At 39.6% G+C, this 18701-nt stretch overlaps 1 protein-coding gene across 1 annotated transcript; it reads left to right on the forward strand.

Annotated features, from left to right (window-relative positions):
- Positions 1–7747: 7747 nt before the first annotated feature.
- LOC110055861 (beta-1,4-N-acetylgalactosaminyltransferase 3-like) lies at positions 7748–17662 on the forward strand. The gene is made up of 4 exons (XM_020762280.2): positions 7748–9136; positions 13447–13966; positions 15091–15235; positions 15928–17662. The coding sequence occupies exons 1-4, from the start codon at positions 8013–8015 to the stop codon at positions 16074–16076; spliced, it is 1938 nt and encodes a 645-aa protein (XP_020617939.1). The 5' UTR covers positions 7748–8012; the 3' UTR covers positions 16077–17662.
- The last annotated feature ends 1039 nt before the right edge of the window (positions 17663–18701 follow it).

Genomic DNA, 18701 nt, shown 5'->3' on the forward strand with positions numbered 1-18701 from the left:
CAGCCCCAAAGGGTATGGTTATTCAGCCGTTTTGGTCATAAATACTCTAGGGTAAGGCTTTTGCCCTCTAGTCTTTAATTTGGTATGTTTTTTAGAATAAGCTACCTCAGTTTTCATCATTATCGATAAGACCATCAACAAAAGTCCTTCAAAACTTATGTTTAGGGCAACTGTAGCAGTTGCAACAGTCATAAATGGGGTAGGGAAAATCGCAAATTATGGTCATAAATAGGTTAAGGGTTTAACCTTTGTGAAGAGGGTCGCACTGACCCCCAACCAATTTTTCTGGGATGTACCAAACACATTTTCTTAGCAGTTACTACAGTCTTGCTTTAGTAAATCAAAATAGTACTTGCTGCCAGGTACTTTATAAAAGTATAACCCCTTCAGAAGCCTTCACAAAGTACATGTAATATCAGGTGCTAACAATAATTTTTTTTGCGGCTGATTAGAATCTAGTATTAAATTGTACTGAATTGGTGCAGATTTAATATACATTATATTTTGTCACACTTAGTTCACTTATTTTAGGACTACTCAGCAGCAACTAGTACCTCTTGTATGACCATGCAGTAACAGTATATTCCAAAAAAAAAAAAAGAAAATACATGTATATATATTACTATCCTGCCTGGAAGAGCGTGTAGAGAGAGCACACAGTGCAGTTCCCTACTGTATGTCTTTTGTTAGGTATAATAATCTTAAATTTAGAAGACTCATATTGATCTTTTAGAATTCACAAAAAAGTTGATATCGTGACAACTCTCCTTTAGCTGTGTCACTTCATAATAAATTAGCAGTTTGGTATGTTGTAGCATAGAACTTTGATTAATTAAATTATTGCAGCGATATCACAGAGGTCATGGGTTGGAATCCAGTTCACACCTAATTTTTTCTTCAGGCTATAATTTCACCTTTGCTTAAGTTGTGTATAGTTGCAATGATCAATCATGTCTTTGGGGTTAGTTTCAATCAATGTATATATGTCCCACTGACTTATACTTTAACATTTTATCTTTAAGTTTGTTTATTTGTTTTATTGTGTAGTTCCAGAAAATACCCATACCTCCCCCATGGAAGGGATTTTCTCCAAGATGCCCCCACCCCTCTGGAAATTCCAATTAAACTCCATACATTCCTTTAAATTTGTTAGTCTTATAGAACCCCCACCCCCCAGGAAATTCCAATCCCTTCTCTGGGGGGAGTATGGATATTTTCTGATACTGCACATTGCGTGGTTCTAGAAAATGTCCATACCCACCCTAAGGAAATTATTCGAAATTCCAAGGATGGGGAGGGTCTCAAAAGCCAAACTTTTTAAAAGAAAAGTATTAATCAAAATTGGAATTTTTTCCATAGGGATGGGATGGGGAGATCTCTGTTTAATAAATACATAAATAATATGTACAGACCCATTATCTGATGTGAAGACTGTGCAACATATTCTGGCCAACGAGTTGCCAAGGTGCAGCATCCTTGTTATCAATTTCAAGTACCAAATTAAAGAAGATCAGCAAGTTAGCTGGGAGAGGGGATTTTTTCAAAATATCATAAACTAAAAATATATATATATATTTTCCAAACTCAATCATGTTAGTAGTGTTAGTGTCTATTTATTTATTTATTTATTTATTTATTTATTTAGTTATTTATTTATGAATACCTGTAAAGAGATAGTCATACATTCTTGCAAATATTCTGGGAGTCTCCCACATACCATTTAGATCATTCAGTCCCCCAGGAAAGTTATGAAATTTATAGTCCAAGTAAACTACTGATCGAACCATGGGCTCCAGTAGGGACAGTGCTATTACGATGCAATTTGCAGATGTGCTACATAATATGAGCTTAACAGTTTTGTTACCATGGCAACAGACTGCATTTCAGACCTTCCCTGATATTCTAGGCTTTTCTGGCCACCTTTAATTAAGAGTTCCATTTTGATATTTGCCAATGATGCTTCATCTGCATGATCCAGCAAGCCTATTAAATAGTAAGGTCGAAGTCATGGCCTTGATTAATGTTTTTCAAGCTGAAAATCACTGCATTAGTGAAATTGGGTTAGAGGGGACTGGAAAAGATTGAGTTGCCAATTGGGAACATATTTTTTTATAGCCATATTAGTGTGTTGCCTGTAGAACTATAAGGCTACCAAGTTTCAATGATCTCTTCTGTATATATGGTCTGCACTTGATGTAATATTGGGTTTGGTGTATGACATCATCAGTCCTCTCATTTGCATATATTTTGCACATTTTAAACTTAAATATCTCCAGAACTAATGCAGATATTTCCAAAGGTAAACAGCGCTTTTTGTAATCTATAGTGGAATTCTATTTGATACTCCTAAAAATTCTGAATCAAGGGGTAAAAATTTGATGATAGTAGCATGCCAAATCATTGAGTTGAATTTATGCTGCTGACATTTACATGTACTGTAAGGTGTTGAAGAGAGTTTTGGAGGGGAATTTGGTGTGTTTATTGAATTGCCAGAGGTTGGTTGGTTTTGTTATTGCTTTGTCATTATCTTCGATGTATTTTTTTTAAAGCAGAGTGGTTGGTAGCAAAAGCAAAACTGGCAATATTCTCACTTATCTGTGTTTCTAAAGTCATGTTTTTAGGTTTTTGTGGTCAATCTATTAGTAGCTGCACTGTCTTAAATTACAATAGAAAAGATGTGATATTAATTATGTAAGTTATACTTTGGTATCGCTCATTCCAAAATTATAGTAATTTTCTGGTTCAATGTTTGCCTCTGCATTAATTTGATTAAACTACTGTAGTTTATTTTTTAACCGAATTTAATTCTGTCAAAAGGGAAGTGGGAATCTGAGAGCAATAGTAAACTAGACCAACAAATATACGGAAATCTGCCACCATTGCTTTCATGGCTGAGTGGAGATGAATCTAAGTCAGACCAAAGTAAAAAAAAAAAAATTACTGATTTAATGTGATTATGGAAATGTTGGAGGGTTGAAATGGGATCCTGGCTATGGGAGAGTAGGAATTGGGGCTGAGGGGGGTGGGTGGTGTGCTTGTGAATTTAAGAACCTCTGTGAAAGTGAAAACAAACTGTAGGTTTGAAAAGTTTAAAGTGGAGGTAAAAATTATACTTAAATATATCTTGTTTACTAAGGTAGTAAATGAGCAAATACCCACTTACGGTGAGTCATTGAAACAATGACATAATTTATGTTTGTCTTTTGTTAGGTGGTTACCTGGCATATACACCCCACACAGGCATACAATGCTATGATTTAGATGATGCAACCTGCTTTCCCATGTTTAACATACATGTAAGAGAATCAGTGGACCAGTGTACAAGCCTAGGGTGATTTCTCTACTGATAATGAGAATAAAAATGAAGATACAAAGCCAACTGGTGTGATTTATTTAATTATTCCTTAACAGTAAAGTGAACCAGTTAAACCAAAGGTTGCACTCTGTAAGATCAGGTGTACAAAAATTAAATAGAAAATTTCACTACATTAATTTTATTAATTAAGTAAACTTCTCTGCAAAATATATTTGGTATGTTGTTGTACTGGTAAGAATATAATTGGAAATTTTTTATGGGAAATGTTTCCATTTAAAAATGTAGCTCAGATGCCATCACTATAATTCTCCTTTCTGTGGTGTTTTCTTTTGTGGTAAATTGTGAAAACAAATTATGTTGACCTACATGTAAGTTAAAAAAAATATACAAGTAGTAGCTCTTCTGAAAAAAATAGTTAATTTGTTGTTTCTTCCTGTTCATTTTTTCCTTGAACATTTTTTCCTAATAAGTAGTTTAGCTAGCCATAAAAATGTTTTGTTGTCTCTGAAACCATTTTCAAGATAAAAAGTGATTTGTATATAAAATTTGAATTTTGGGGGGGTGGGGACCTTTTCAGAATTTCCCTACAAAGATCACAAAGTACAAGGGAAGGGGCAAAAATAGAATTGTAAATGTTAAAACATGTTTTCTTTATCAGTTTGGGCCTCTTTATGAAGCTGCAAAGTATACCTAAGGATAATGTTGTACCGGTCCCATTTTAATTCAAAATCCAAATGGACACTTGCATTGACAATTACTTAATCTCTTGGCACTGTTTTGTTTTTTAATAATGGCGTTTTTCACAAAACAATAATTTGAACATCTTTGTTACACAAGGTGGGGGGAGGGGGGAGCAGAAAGGGGTATTCTACAAAGTTTTAAATGGAAAGGCCTTATCTCAAGGTCCATTACCCCTTACCCTTTTATATACTGTACATTTGTACCATTTTGATAGAAATGGCACCTCTTTTGTCGACCTTACATTGCAAAAGGGTAAATGTATCCCTTTAACAAACCTATTTAAGAATACTGCATCCCTTTTCTATTCCCTTTGAAAGAAGTTAATAAACAATATTATAGAATCTCTTTATTCTGGCTGAGGAGAGTAAATGAGAGCTTTTCAACATTTTAGAACCAGAAGAATGGAATCCCTAAATGACAGATTTTCCTACCCTTTCATACACCTCAACTTGTGAAATCCCTATCATTTTATACCTGAAGCCTGAAAAAGGTACTCATCTTGAGCTGAGCCTCCCCATATAGGTCATTACAGAGAGCATTCCCACATACACAAGTCGGGAACTCTTGACAAGTACTGTAAGTAGTGATGAAGCTGGCCTTAAGACTGGAAGGCTGGTCTGAGCCAGCTTCTTCAGTTTTTTAGCACAAACTTGTTGTTCTCTGTCAATTTCTAGTACGAAACGTTTTCTTTGCTGATCTGGTCCAAGTTCACAGACACTAGCATCACTCTCATGACACTGACTTTATCAATGTCACTCACAGTCTGATTCTTCAGTTTCACTGCACCATGCTTCACCATCACTCATCATTGTCAGACATGAGTTCATTAGCTTGTAAAATTCACTAGCCTGGCGGTGTCACTGTTGCTATTGCCTGTTCCCAGACTTCCTTTTATGGCTAGATGCAGGGGCATGAAATTTCACCACTGTTTACGAACAATTTGTTTAGATGGCATATCGAAAGAGTGATGAATTACTGAAAATTGTCAGTATTGCTAGTGTTCTCTCATTCCTATAGGGATTGAAATATCTTGATGTAAGGTTACATAGACAAAGCACACTGAAATATAATGCCCAATTTTTTAGTAACCTTTCAAAATGGGTTGCCAATATGACAGGGATTAATAGATAGGGAACTTGGTCTGCAAACAGGGCAAATGAGAGGGTTTGAAGAACTAAAAGGTGCATGCTTGACCTCACTGGTGGTGGTGGTGGGGGGGGGGGGGTATTGGAACTTAGCGTTGCTGACGTTTAACACTGTTGAAACAGAAAAATAAATTTGATTACAAATGAGAAAAAACCACGACATGTCCAAATTACTTAATCGCCGTTAAACCTAATCCTCTTGCTTTTTTTTTAACGGGTTCACGGCCTGCCTGTAACAAAGCGTTTATCAATTAAGGGATTGCTTAGGGAAAACATATCTTGTTTAAGGTTCTTAATCAATCGTAACATATTTTATGGCATCAGTTTGAGTCATGAGCAAACACATGAGTTTGTGTTAGTGTCGATCGGCAAGAAAGTTCTGCAAAGCGCGTTATGTGTGTGGGTCAATTCTTGCAATGATACGATTAACAGCACTCAAGTACTCTCGAGTGTTTGGTAACAGTAAATTTTAAAAAATGCGCCTCTGTTAATAAGGATCCCCCATGTCTAGAAACCTGTCATTGTGCATTTTTCTTAGTGTGATGCCTACCTAAGAGAATAGGATATATGAATTGAATGCAACTTACCTAGAATTCATTATTTCCACACAAACGATGACTCCTGTGCGATTCAGCGAGGAAGAAATAGCGACATTTCGTAAAAAACACGCCTTCAAAACAGCGAGTTTTTGAATAATTACCCTGTCCTTCAAACAAACTGATATGACGAGGAAGAAGACAAAATTTTGTTTATCGTGGCCAAATAAAACGTTAAAAATATCTGGCCGATTGCAAAATATTGCCATTTTACTTACTGAGAGAACGATTATGCCATGTTCAAATTTGATTTTGCTGCTCAGCGTCTCTTTTTACCGGATGTGACGTCATTTTTTGTTGGATGATTCAGATACACAAAAAGTGCCAGGCGTCGCAGAGTGTTCTCCCCCGCCCCTGGCCCTGCCCCTGCTAGGTTTGGAATCTTTCTTCGATAAACCTCCTTTGTCGAGACCATGGACCTCTTCCTTTGGATCGCTGACTTGGTTCGACGAGAGCTCGGTGTTGTTTCTGTCTGATAATTCGTTGGCAATGCCAATATCGATAGCGCGATCGAGTGTGAGATCCCGTTCTTTTAAGAGTTACTTTCGCACGTGCCGAGAGCTGACACCACATACAATTTTATCACGAATAAGCTCATCCTTCAAAACACCGTATTCACATGTATCTGCTAGGATTCTGAGATCAGCTACAAATGACTGAAACGATTCACCTTTCTGGAATCGGGTGTTGAATTTGTGCCTTTCCATGATGACATTTCCACGAGGGTCGAGATTTCAGCAAATTTTCTTTTCAGCACTTCGATACTCTAGCGAGATTCTGCTTCGACTCGAACGGTTCCATCTTCGTTCAGCATAGCGGGAACGTAAGCAAAAGATTTATCCTTTTCAATCGCTTCTCTTCCTGCCAAATTCAAGAAGATGTACACTTTGGTTCTGTCGTCCTTTTCTTCGTGAGCGGCGGCGATGAATATTTCCACCTCTTGGGCGAAATGTTTCCAGTTTAGCGCGACATTACCCTGGAAGCTCAATGGTTCGGGTTTTCGTAGACCATCTGCGATAATGCATCAGTCAATTCCAGCAGTGCCCATCCCCCCTCCCCCCCACCCGGGTAACCGCGGGGCATTTGCTCACGTTGTCAGTACCGGGGGTGGTGCATCTGCAATTTTATCGCGGCCCGGGGGCTGGGCATTTGCGTACCCTGGGGCGACCCCCGGGCATTTGACACACGTGTTTTCGAAAGTGCCATGGTTGAGTTTATCGGGAAAGACGAGGCATTTGTCGAACAATGACTTGTCCGTCAGGGACTAGAGAAACTTGTAGATGTTTTAAAGGTGTGTTTTCTCAATTTTAGATATTTCTTTTCATTACAAAGCGTATAAATATAAGCGACAAGGTGAACTATATTTTGTTTATCACAAAACAGTCACTGATGTGAACACGACTATTTTGCATTTCGAATTCAAAACTAGTCTAGCATTTTTTAAATTCATGAAAGTGGAGTTAAAATACTTAAGGTTTGCGAATTCAAATGATGCGATCTTCAAGACAGATCTTGCGAGCTTAAAATGCAATGCATCATCATTTGAAATGTCTTGATTCTTCTCAGAAAAAGTAGCCTGCAAAAACAGGCAACTATCATCGCTCGCGGCTGGAGGCACGTCCGCCGTGATCCCAGCTATCCTCTAGCAAACTGTTAAAATATAAAGAAATAAATATAATCAGAATCAATTAACACGTACTGTTGTCCTTGAAGTCTTACCGTTGCATTAAAATACTGAACAGTTGAACGTTTTATTCACTGATTAATAAAAAAACTGCAGAGGTGTTGGAAGGCGACGATCCCGGGGGCGGCGCATTTGCCCTCTTTCTTCGTCCCCACCCTGGGGAATTTGCCCATTTATTAAAAAAAAAAATGCTAATGCTTGGGTAGTTAGCCCGGGGGGATGGGCACTGCTGGAATTGACTGACGCATAATTGACTGTTAGATTGTCAGAGAGACCAGGCGATGCGGATTTTCTTTACTCCTGACACCATATAGTTTTCAAGAGACGACTTTTACTCGACGAGTCCATTTATTCGACTAACCGATACTGAAAATGTTACACACCCAAGTTATGAAACTGATTTGCATTACTCACACATTCCACACGCATACATTCACGCGCTCGTTCCACAGTTGCCACGGAAGACCACTGACCGGAAATGCGTGGCTTTGCCGAAACGTGCTTTGCACAGAAACGCGGAAACTTCAGCAATGGCGGTATGGTCGGTTAATTTTCGCTTGCGAAGATTATTCCTTAAGCGACGTCTTCTCTTTTTAGTTTTGGTGGTACTACCTTTCATAGGATGTTTCATATTTTTCGTCGCTCCTGATGTAAGATTTTCTATACCAGTGGTCGAGAAACCAAGCTCTGCAAATGTTTCACACGACTGTATTTGTGCATCAACACGAACCACTGAGGATAATATCGCCAAAGAAACAGAAGCGTCAACGCCCGAGCGAAAACTTGAGCGCGATATTTCGACGTCTTTCGGAAGTTTGAACGTTCACATGTGGTCTGAAATATGCGGAATGAGCGTCGATACTTTAAGAAACTGGCCTCATTTCCCTTACTTTCCAAGCCAACGTTCTTTTGTTTCGAAATTTCGAAGAACTCAGCTTCCCAGTGTAGATAGTGGAGAAAGGATTTTTGGATTTGTTCATCCGCAGGTAAGCGGCATGTATAAGTTTGCCATCACATCAGATGATACATCAGAGTTGTGGCTGAGTAGAAATGAAGATCCCGCTTCAAGCGAGATGATCGCGCGGGTTTATTCGCCTGATGGATCGGCTTGGACTGCAGAAGGAGACTACAAGAAATATCCTGAGCAAATTTCTAAAGAAATCCTTCTTCACGCCGGCAAGAAATATTACATCGAGTCATTGAGTAAGCAAGGTGCTGGCGCCGCTCATGTTGCTGTATATTGGTCTTACAGAAATACATCGTTTGAAATTATTTCTTCGAGGTACTTGTCAAATTTTTCTGCCAATAGCAATCACGAAACAATTCCCCCACACGCAGGCAGACAAAACATTACTTCATTTCAGAGCAAGAGCACTTTATACTATTTTTATCGGCTTCCACTCTTTAACAAGAAAGACTACATTAACTCTATTCCGAGTTGTACGTACAGCCCTAGCTTTCTGGTGCGAAGGAAACTCAGTAAGTATGAAGCTGCCTGGAACTGGATGGCAAACGAGTCGCATGTATTTCCACAAGACGACACGGACATGATGAAAAGCGACTTTAGACCGTACTGGACGAAACCAAATGCACTTGCTGATAACAACAGAATTAAGTCCGTTGTAGACAAATTTGTTATCTCCCTGCGGTCTAGGTAAGTTTTTAAACACACTATTTTTTATTGGCATGATTTAATAGTTGGGTTAAAGGCTTAGAAGGTAAAGGTGAGCGTTCGTTATTCTGCTTGGTGACGCACTGATGTTGGTTCTTGGAGAGGTATAAAGTACAGTATAAACTTTTTAAAAAATTTTGTAAATATATTAATTCCCTTCTTGGAGACCGCAGTAAGGTTATGTTTACAAGGTCAAAGTATTTGGGAGTCTGAGCTACCACGACGGCGTCGTGGATTTTATATTTTACCCACGAATCTCGCGTTAGTTACTCTAAAGTCGTAGAGTTCTTTTCTCTCTGTTTTTCTCTCTGTCAAAACTACCTATCACAAAACTGAATGTGGGATACAGCGATAAATTTGAAATAAAAAGTTAAAAATTAGCCGTCATGGTTCACGTTCTCCAGGCAACGCAGAATTTGGTCATTTCACGTTGTTGTTTTGCAGAGGACGGCAAATGCTGTGTTTACATTTGAGCTTTTACCAAGGTAAACAGTTACTAAGGTCAAGTTACTTAACCTTGGTACATTCGTCCAGTGTTTATACCGGCTCAAATAACTCAAGTTGATCTTTCAACATTCGCGCGCGCTGTATTATCAACGTCATGAAATCGAACTTAGACAAGGATCCCACCGCAGTGGAACAGGAGCAAATTGAGGTGGCATCATATTCATAGGCGAGGACCTCATTCCATAATATTACGGCGAAAATTCAGCTGCTTGATCATACCCAGAGTATGCACGGATACGTTGTATATGCAGCATCCTCCCTGGTGGCAAAATATATCTACAATAATTACACAACATAGGATCGAAGTTTGTCTAGAGAAAGTTGTTAATAATACTGAGAATGAAAAATACAGTGCTCTCTTTTACGTGACGGATTGTTCGCTGTAAGAAGATCGATCCAATCTTTCCACGTTATCTGCCATGATCGCCTGGTGAAAACTGGAATAGAAACGCTTTGTCGATAATAGCGCAATCTGCTCACCACGGGAAGTGAAATATTACATCGCCACAAGCGGATATATCTGTCATCTTGACCTTGGTTACCAACTGTAACCATGCCTGATCACAGGGTAATTACAACTTTTACCTCGGTTAAATTTCTTTTGTCTTTTGCGGCATTTACCAAAGTATCAGTTGGCGTTTACACACGGAAAATGTTTACTTAGGTAAGTAAACTCTGGTACCTCGGTAAACCGTTCAAGTCTAAACACAGCAAAAGAAATGCACCAAGAATTATAACGTTCACAGCCATTCTTCTGCTCATTAAACCTTTTGTTCAGTGACGTTCCCGTTTCTGTTGCCGTCGTGGTTGTCTTAAACTCCCTATTATGCCGTCTTCTCCGGAATTAGAAACATCATTCTCAAACTCATTAATAATTCATCAAGTCAAAACCAGCATCAAGTCTTAATCAGCATAGATTTTGACGGTTTTATTTCATCGTTTACTCCTTAGTTTTTGTTTTTGTTTTACACTTGAGACAGTGTTTCATCGGCTATCCAAACACCTCGAATTTCGTCAAAAATACTCTGCTTCGCGTCGTATTTTCAACTCTCCTTTCGGTGTTTGGATATCCCGATGAAACACGCACCTCTTGTGTTTGATATATTACATCAAAGGCGGCGAAAAGACGCCTCAATTATGATGATATCGATGACAAATGAAGTTTCTCGACGAAAAAGTCGGAACTTTCTGAGAAACACAAGTCGGTCAGAAATTAAATGCCACTTAAAATATCTACTGTTGAAATTAATATTTGAGCTGGAGAGCTTAACCAAGTTTTCTTGTTGATTCTTTTGTTGCATCGTAATTTATTACAACATGTAGATCCTGTCAGCCCTGGTCAACTTGTGACCTGTGATGGCAAACATGGTTGGCAGCGCGCAGATGGCTTTGTAGCTCATTGTCTGGTTCTGCGCGGGAAACAGTCGTCGAGAATTAAGAATAAACCTCAAACTTTAGAACGTGTTACAAAGGATGCAAGTGTGTTAAGGGTTCTGTGGTTAAGCCATAACCAATCCTTTACTTTCCATGCTTGGCTAAAGATTTTATGTTCATAGCTTGTGCTAAATGCATATTGTAATAGGGACTGGCTTTCCGTTTAGACCATTCATCCAGCTTCAGTATAACAATAGCTAGGTTGTATTGTTTTGGACCATCGAAACCTGAATTTCCTAACTAAACGTGCTAAACGTGGCAGTTTTCAACCGCTACAAGGCTGGTTTTCGCCAGCGCATATAAGCATATAAGCATCGCAGGTGGTCCACGCTCGCTGATGCACTTTTCTTGTACATACATTAGTTTTCAGGTTACGCACGCAACAATCGAAATATAAAGATCTGCATGCGAAAAACGGTTATATTCTAATACGAAGGAGTATGAATAAAAATAAACCTACCTCGCTTCAAGTGTGTGTTTCCTTGTTTCTCGTGAGGTTTTTAGGCCGATTTATGATCATTTAATTTAGCTTCACTGCTTTGTTCTCTAGATCGGGCTCTAGATTTAAGATACCGACAATTAAAGCAGTAAGCTAAAAATCACCCAAATGGCCATAAACCGGCCAAGAAACCTCACGGGAACCAAGGTGACACACATTTGAAGCGAGGTTTATTTTTATTCATACTCCATCGCATTTTTTAGGCTCAAGAATATAACCGTTTTTCCCATACAAATCTTTGTCATCTTTATATTTCGACTGTTGCGTAACCTGAGTACTATCTGTATTAATATATGTACAACAAAAGGCGTTACTTAGCAACATGTTACTACATTTGCGCATGTCGGCTTATGCTAAAAACGTAAAAAGCGTGAAAACGATCATATGAAAAGAAACCAAACTGTCAACGTCCAAAATTAAGAAATAAATGTATGGCCAAACTTTTAAATCATTTATGTTGTTAATCTTATACGCTTGATGTTTTCGCATTACGTCAATGTTTCTTTGTTTTCTCTGTTTTGTTTTCACCCCGCTATTTTTTACGCTTGGTTTTATTTTTTGCATTATTACGTTCATTTCGCACGATTTTATCTGGTCCGAGTTTTGTACTAGACCGTTTTGGAAATCTCTACCCTATGAGCAGTTGGTTTCTGTTACGTCGAGCGTTCGGTTTAAGAGAAACCAACTGATCGCAAGGTTGAAAATCTCACACGGCGGGCGGTGCCACTTTTGTTTCTCTCGATTCGCTAGTTCTTTTGCGTGATTTTGTTTCGATGGTTTCGCTTGTTCCGCCCGGGTTTTCGCTACTTCGGGTTTAAGGACGGTCGCGCGAAAATTCTGAGACTTTTACCACTGTAAGATGATGAGTTAGTTATGTCAGAAATGTAAAAAAATGGAGGGTCACCGACTTCGTTTTGGAGAGAACATGCCCGGAAGAACACCCTAAATCTGAAAAATCGGGCTTTGTTAGCGAATAAGGCCACAGGCCAAAAATATTGCAATTAGATCTTTGAAGTGAAATGTCCTCTGTCAAATATTGTTTAAGTGGACCTATTAAGGGAATTTAGTCAACTGGTGAGGTTCCTTAAAGAACAAGTTCGCATTTAGCGACCATAGTCTCGCGCGCCTTGCAGCCGCAAGATGGCAGGATTCGATGTCCCGTGGACAGAAATCTTGAATTTTTTTTAACTTCCCACATTGAGTTTTTGTTCATTTTTGGACAATATGGAGATAATTGTAAATAAAATATGTTTCTGGAAAGAAAAGAAGGGGCCACCGAACTTCCAAGATCGTTAATCCAAGCTAAGCTATAGCAATGGCCATCTGCCCTATCATTGTTCATTTTAGTACTTAACGCGCGCGCTCTCATGCACGACGTGGCGTGTGAATGAATGATGCGCAGAAACAGTTAGCGCGAACGTCCTTAAGCTCTTGCCGTTCTAACCACGCATAAGCGCCCTGTTCTCCGATAGATTCCGTGTACGGCTGCGGGCGATTTGTAAAATTAACTATGCAAATTTCCAGTAGTGCTATAAGAACGTCTGACGCGTAGTGAGCGTCCTGTAACCAGACGCTTTTTGCGCTCGTCCAGTGTTCGAACGCTAAATGAAATGACTAAAAATAAAATCACTTGTCATGACCAGTACTACTTGTGATACTCAAACGGCCATTAATTTAACAGTGGCCAGGTCTGAAGATTCGTATAGGACAGGTATAAGTCATGTCATGGGTATGGGAGGCACACACCCGCCCAAAACCCTAAAGAGTTTTCCCTCCTGGTTCACTTTGAGCTCATTTGAATGAAACGTATCTGTCATGCATTCCTTTTTCTCTTCTTTTTGGTTCATTTCAGGAAATATTCTTTGAAAAAAATTCACAAAGTGATTCACAAGCCAGACCCCAAGAATGGCGACCGTTTCTTGTTGAACCTCGAACTTGGCTTAGACAACACCGATCAATCATTTCGACTGTCAGAGCATGTGTATCAGAAGAAAGGAAATGACACCTTGTGCCTTCCTGAAGGAATCAACTGGAATAACAACGCTACAGTGTACTTCATTCTCCCTGTTAAGGAGCAAGGAAACTGGGTGCATCATTTTATTAATCAGCTGACTGATGCCAGCTTATTAACCGGTGATACGAACTTTCACGTCATAGTTGTTGATTTTGAAAGTAAAGATATTGATATGGGCAAGGCGTTTAACACATCTCTTCTCAGCAGTAGACATACTATTGTTTCATTAACGGGTAGATTCTTCAAGACTCTCGCTCTAAACAAGGCCGTTGAACAAGTTCCCAATGCGCATGACATAGTTTTCCTGTTTGATCTGCATATTGATGTACCCCCGGAGATAATGGACAGTGTGCGAATGGTATGTACCTTATGTATTTGTATCAATATAGAACTTCGGATAACTTTGACATTGATACCAAGGATGGTGTTGTTACCCAAGTGTGGAACCATTCTACAATCCCGGACAAAACAGTTGGGACGCGAAGCAAGTTCTCCCCTCCCCCACTTACATTGTTGATAATCAGGAGATCTTTTCCCTTTTTGTTGGGAAAAAATAAACAAACAAACAAACAAACCGCGACGTTTTTCAACATTGATTAGGGGGGATGGGGGATACGTGATCTAGCTCAACTGTCCCAACTACTTTTGTCCGGGGTTTAGGTCCGCTGTTCAAAAGAGAATTATCGTTATGATTCTATTTTCCCCCCTCCTTACAACACTCTTCCCAAAGTCCCTGTCAGGAATGAATCTAGACTCTTCGTAGGCCCGACAGTGACTCAGCAGTGAAATTTATGAATATCTGTCGACATGGTCTTACCTCTATACGGATGGGATCAAGTATTGACTAGTTAGGACAAGAGATATTTAATATTAAAGGTCGGCACACACGAGGGGGCTAGTCCTGCGACTAGTTGAAGAGTTTACACCAAGGGAATGGCCAGTTCACACGATGGGACTTGTCCCCGCGACTAGTTTAAGAGTTTACACCAAGGGAATGGCCAGTTCACACGATGGGACTTGTCCCCGCGACTAGTTTAAGAGTTTACACCAAGGGAATGGCCAGTTCACACGATGGGACTTGTCCCCGCGACTAGTTTAAGAGTTTACACCAAGGGAATGGCCAGTTCACACGATGGGACTTGTCCCCGCGACTAGTTTAAGAGTTTACACCAAGGGAATGGCCAGTTCACACGATGGGACTTGTCCCCGCGACTAGTTTAAGAGTTTACACCAAGGGAATGGCCAGTTCACACGATGGGACTTGTCCCCGCGACTAGTTTAAGAGTTTACACCAAGGGAATGGCCAGTTCACACGATGGGACTTGTCCCCGCGACTTGTCGCAGGGAGTAGTCGCAGGGAGTAGTCGCCTCGTGTGTGTGTGCAATGCCTTTCAACCCGTCTTAGAAATTAACTGTTTGTAGTCGTTGGTATCTTGAAACATCTGCTTTCATTCTGAACAAAATCGTTTTTTTTTTTCATAGAACACCATTGTAGGTCGAATGGCGTATTTTCCTGTAGTTGGTCGTCTGGACTGTGAAAGTTCTTCCACCCTGCATCGGGGTTTTTGGCAAGTGAATGGCTATGGAATTATGGCTGTTTATAAATCAGACTGGGACAGATTTGGTGGTAAGTGCAATCATATTTATTGTATTAAATCATTTCATCCTGCATAATACACATCGTCATTTGTGAAATGGGCATGACTGTTTCCTACACTGTAACGAAAAACAGTAGATGATAAAGAGTCATGGTTCCTTTTTTGATGAGACGCAGTCAAACCAAAATACTTATGGCGAGATCAAACGAGCCAGGCTAATATTATTAGCAAATGTCTTTTTCCTAGAAGCATTACATGATCTCCGTGTCAGATATCGTAAACGCTGTAGTGCATGTACATGCTCTATGATGCAAGTCCGACATCGTTCTCACGTTTCTCAGAAAACCACTGGGACTTGTCGTTCAACGTTTATACATTTTTCTCGACCATTTTTATTTAATCAGGCGTAAGTTTATATACAACATGAAAAATCACCGTAGTTATGAACGTATTTAAGGTATTTGTGGAAACAACACGTGAAAAAAATTCAGGCTTAAACAGGATTCGAACCCATGACCTCTGCCGATGCCAGTGCAGTGCTCTACTAAGTGAACCATCAAGCCAACTGGGAGCTGGTCACGTTGTGAGTTTACAATACAATATCATGTGAAAAATGCGCAGTACACATCTGCTGATCTCCACGCTCGAGGAAGAGTTATGCTGTTTCCCGCTTCTGAACTGTGACAATTTCTCTCAAATGTTTCTCTCTTTACATTGCTAGGAATGAATACGAAGGACTTCCAATACAATTGGGGCGGGGAGGACTGGGATCTACTAGACCGTGTGATGATGTTACCGATGGAAGTGGAACGAATCAAACATCCGGGTCTTTATCATCATTATCATGCCAAACAAAGAAAGTGGAATTAGAGTGTGATAATCCTGGATTCTGTAGTAAAGTTGACAGCGTTTCTGTAAGTTCGATTTTACTGCGCGGATTTGGAGCCACACACCCTAGATTGCAGAGTCTTTGCAGATTCTAATTTTGGCCCAGTTTGGCATGTAACGTGCACTCAATAACACGAGAACTTTACAGTTCAAAAGCCAAGGAAACTATAGCTAGCCACTGTGTGTCACACTGCCTTCAATCGTGATTACTACTACATTCAGCCAACGAACATTGAAAAACGGGAAACAGGCATGGTCCAACGGAGCATTGGGGAATGGAATTGGGTCGAGAATGCCTTCTAGTCGAAATGCCTTTAAAATTTCGATTCTAAATGACACATTTAGATACTAAACTAATTCAACGTTTGTTTAAGTATTTTGTCTTGAAGTTTTTATATGTAACTGTTTTTACATCTAATTAAAAACCCTTATCTAATCATAATGCTTTGCTTTCACAGAAAGCGGTAAAACAATTTTAATCACATAGAACAATGGCAACATGAGCAGCACAAAGACACTGGGGATAGTAAACTTGCATGTTTTAAATAGTTTATCCGCAAAAACATTATTCTAATCAGTCAAAAGGTTTATCAAAGAACTATTTGAATTTACTGAATGTTAAAAGAGGGAAGATAATGTTAGAAATGTAAGAAAAACTGGGATGTTTTCGTAACACTTTCTTTGCAGTAAGTTTGGCTGGGAGCATAAATTGTGAATTATCAAAAGCCAGCGGCAAAAAAGTTCTAAGATACGTTTTAACGACTTATCTGAAGTGCACGTCTGCTGTTTGTCTGAAAATTCCTACCACAGATTAACGAACACTCGACTCAGATGTTTGTTCTTTCAGTACAACAAACTTTTCAGAATCAATAGTTTTTTTGTGTGTTTAATTAATTACTTATTTAATTAATTACTTATCCTGCCCGTTCGGGACTACCCGACGTGTCCCGCAAGAAAGATCTCCCCGAAAGCCATTTAATAAATCCGTTATTGATCAAGCTTGTTCGGTCAAGATGGCTGGATATTGACCTCGTTCTTTTTTTTTTGGAGGGGGGTGGGGGGTGGGGTGCTGTTTATGGACCTCGACGCCATCTTGGTCCATAAACACGCAAAAAAAGAACTTGGCCAATAGCAATTTATCCTCTTTTAATACACTTCTTCAAAACCATCTTGTTGGCTATGATTTTCAATTTTCTAATTATCTCTAGAGATAGGAAGAGCTGGATTTTATTTCTTTGTGGTAGTGCAAGTCTCTGTCCTGCATTATGACTCAACACAACCCGTATACCTGAGAATTTATTGATTCAACTTTCAATCCGGTAATGTTTGTGACATCGGTTAGAAAAGCATCTTTTGATTAAGTATAGGTAATCGGAATTAAAGATTTATATTACGAGTGACATTTAAAAATTCTTTCAAAATTGTGCTAGGCAGCAGGCTAGTGCTATTTAAAAGAATTTGCAAATACCACAGTAGTGTAAATTCTTACTGAACTGCTCGAGAATTGATATGCATCTATTAATCTGCGCTGCATGCAGTGCAAATTAAAGATTAACGATATTTGCCCATCACAGTGAAGTAGTTTTCTAAGAATGAGGTTTGAAAGATATCCTTTCAGTGACGCGGGAAGGTGTTATTGGCATTCCGACCTAAAGAATTCGACCTATATAGATGTTAAGCGCGTGATCACTGAAATGTACAGGAATTGCGCTCCTATCGGCGATGGAGTGGTTCTTGCTGACATACGAATGGTCAATAATCGTCTGAGAATGCTCGTTTGTTCTCGTGGGCCACGATAAAACCTGGAACAGGTTAATTTATCGACATTCGCAAACATAGCAGCTCTTTATTTCAATATTTGTTCAATTTGAGCCTGTTGGTATACAAGTACAGTGGAACACCGTACATTGATGCGGTCACCAACGGACCACAAAAACCTAGCCGTATTAACGGGGTGGGCGTTCTTTGAATCAGAAAACTGATGACTGACTGAGCTTTTGCTCGGGCCAGAATGAAGTGACCGTGATAACGAGGTGGCCATGTAGAGGCGGGGTTTCACCATACAGTGGAACCCGGTTAATCCGCGCCAATCCAATGGGCCACAAAAATGTTGCAATATTAACGGGGTGGCCGTATCGAAGGAGTTCTTTGAATGAGAAAATGACTGACTGAGCTTTTATTCGAGGTGGCCGTATTAACGGGGTGGCCGTAAGGCGGGGTTCCACTGTACCCTGTACGTCACACTTATAAAATACCCTAACACCAGGAGCCCATGAGCTCTTACTAGAAACAAAATTGTGAGAGACAACAAAAAAATGCGCAAATAGCGCATCACCGAAAAATCATGCCGAAGCTGTCAGACACAAGCAGCCTGGGGAGAAGAGAGTCTAGAGAGAGATCCCCGCGCCCGCAGAGTGACGACGTCTGAAATAAGTCCCTAACGGCATCCCTCCCATACTGATGACGTTAAGTATGTTACCGTTTGCGCGCAAAAAAAAAAATTCAGTAAAACAGAGCAACACCCAATCATAGATACTAAAATGGTTCTTTGTAGAGTTAGAAACGCATCAAAGCATGAAACTCACGTTATATATTTTTACGAACACC

This window comes from Orbicella faveolata, unplaced genomic scaffold, assembly GCF_042242905.1.
Source record: "Orbicella faveolata isolate gen_17 unplaced genomic scaffold, um_ofav_v1 contig_2, whole genome shotgun sequence".
Classification (NCBI taxonomy): domain Eukaryota; kingdom Metazoa; phylum Cnidaria; class Anthozoa; order Scleractinia; family Merulinidae; genus Orbicella; species Orbicella faveolata.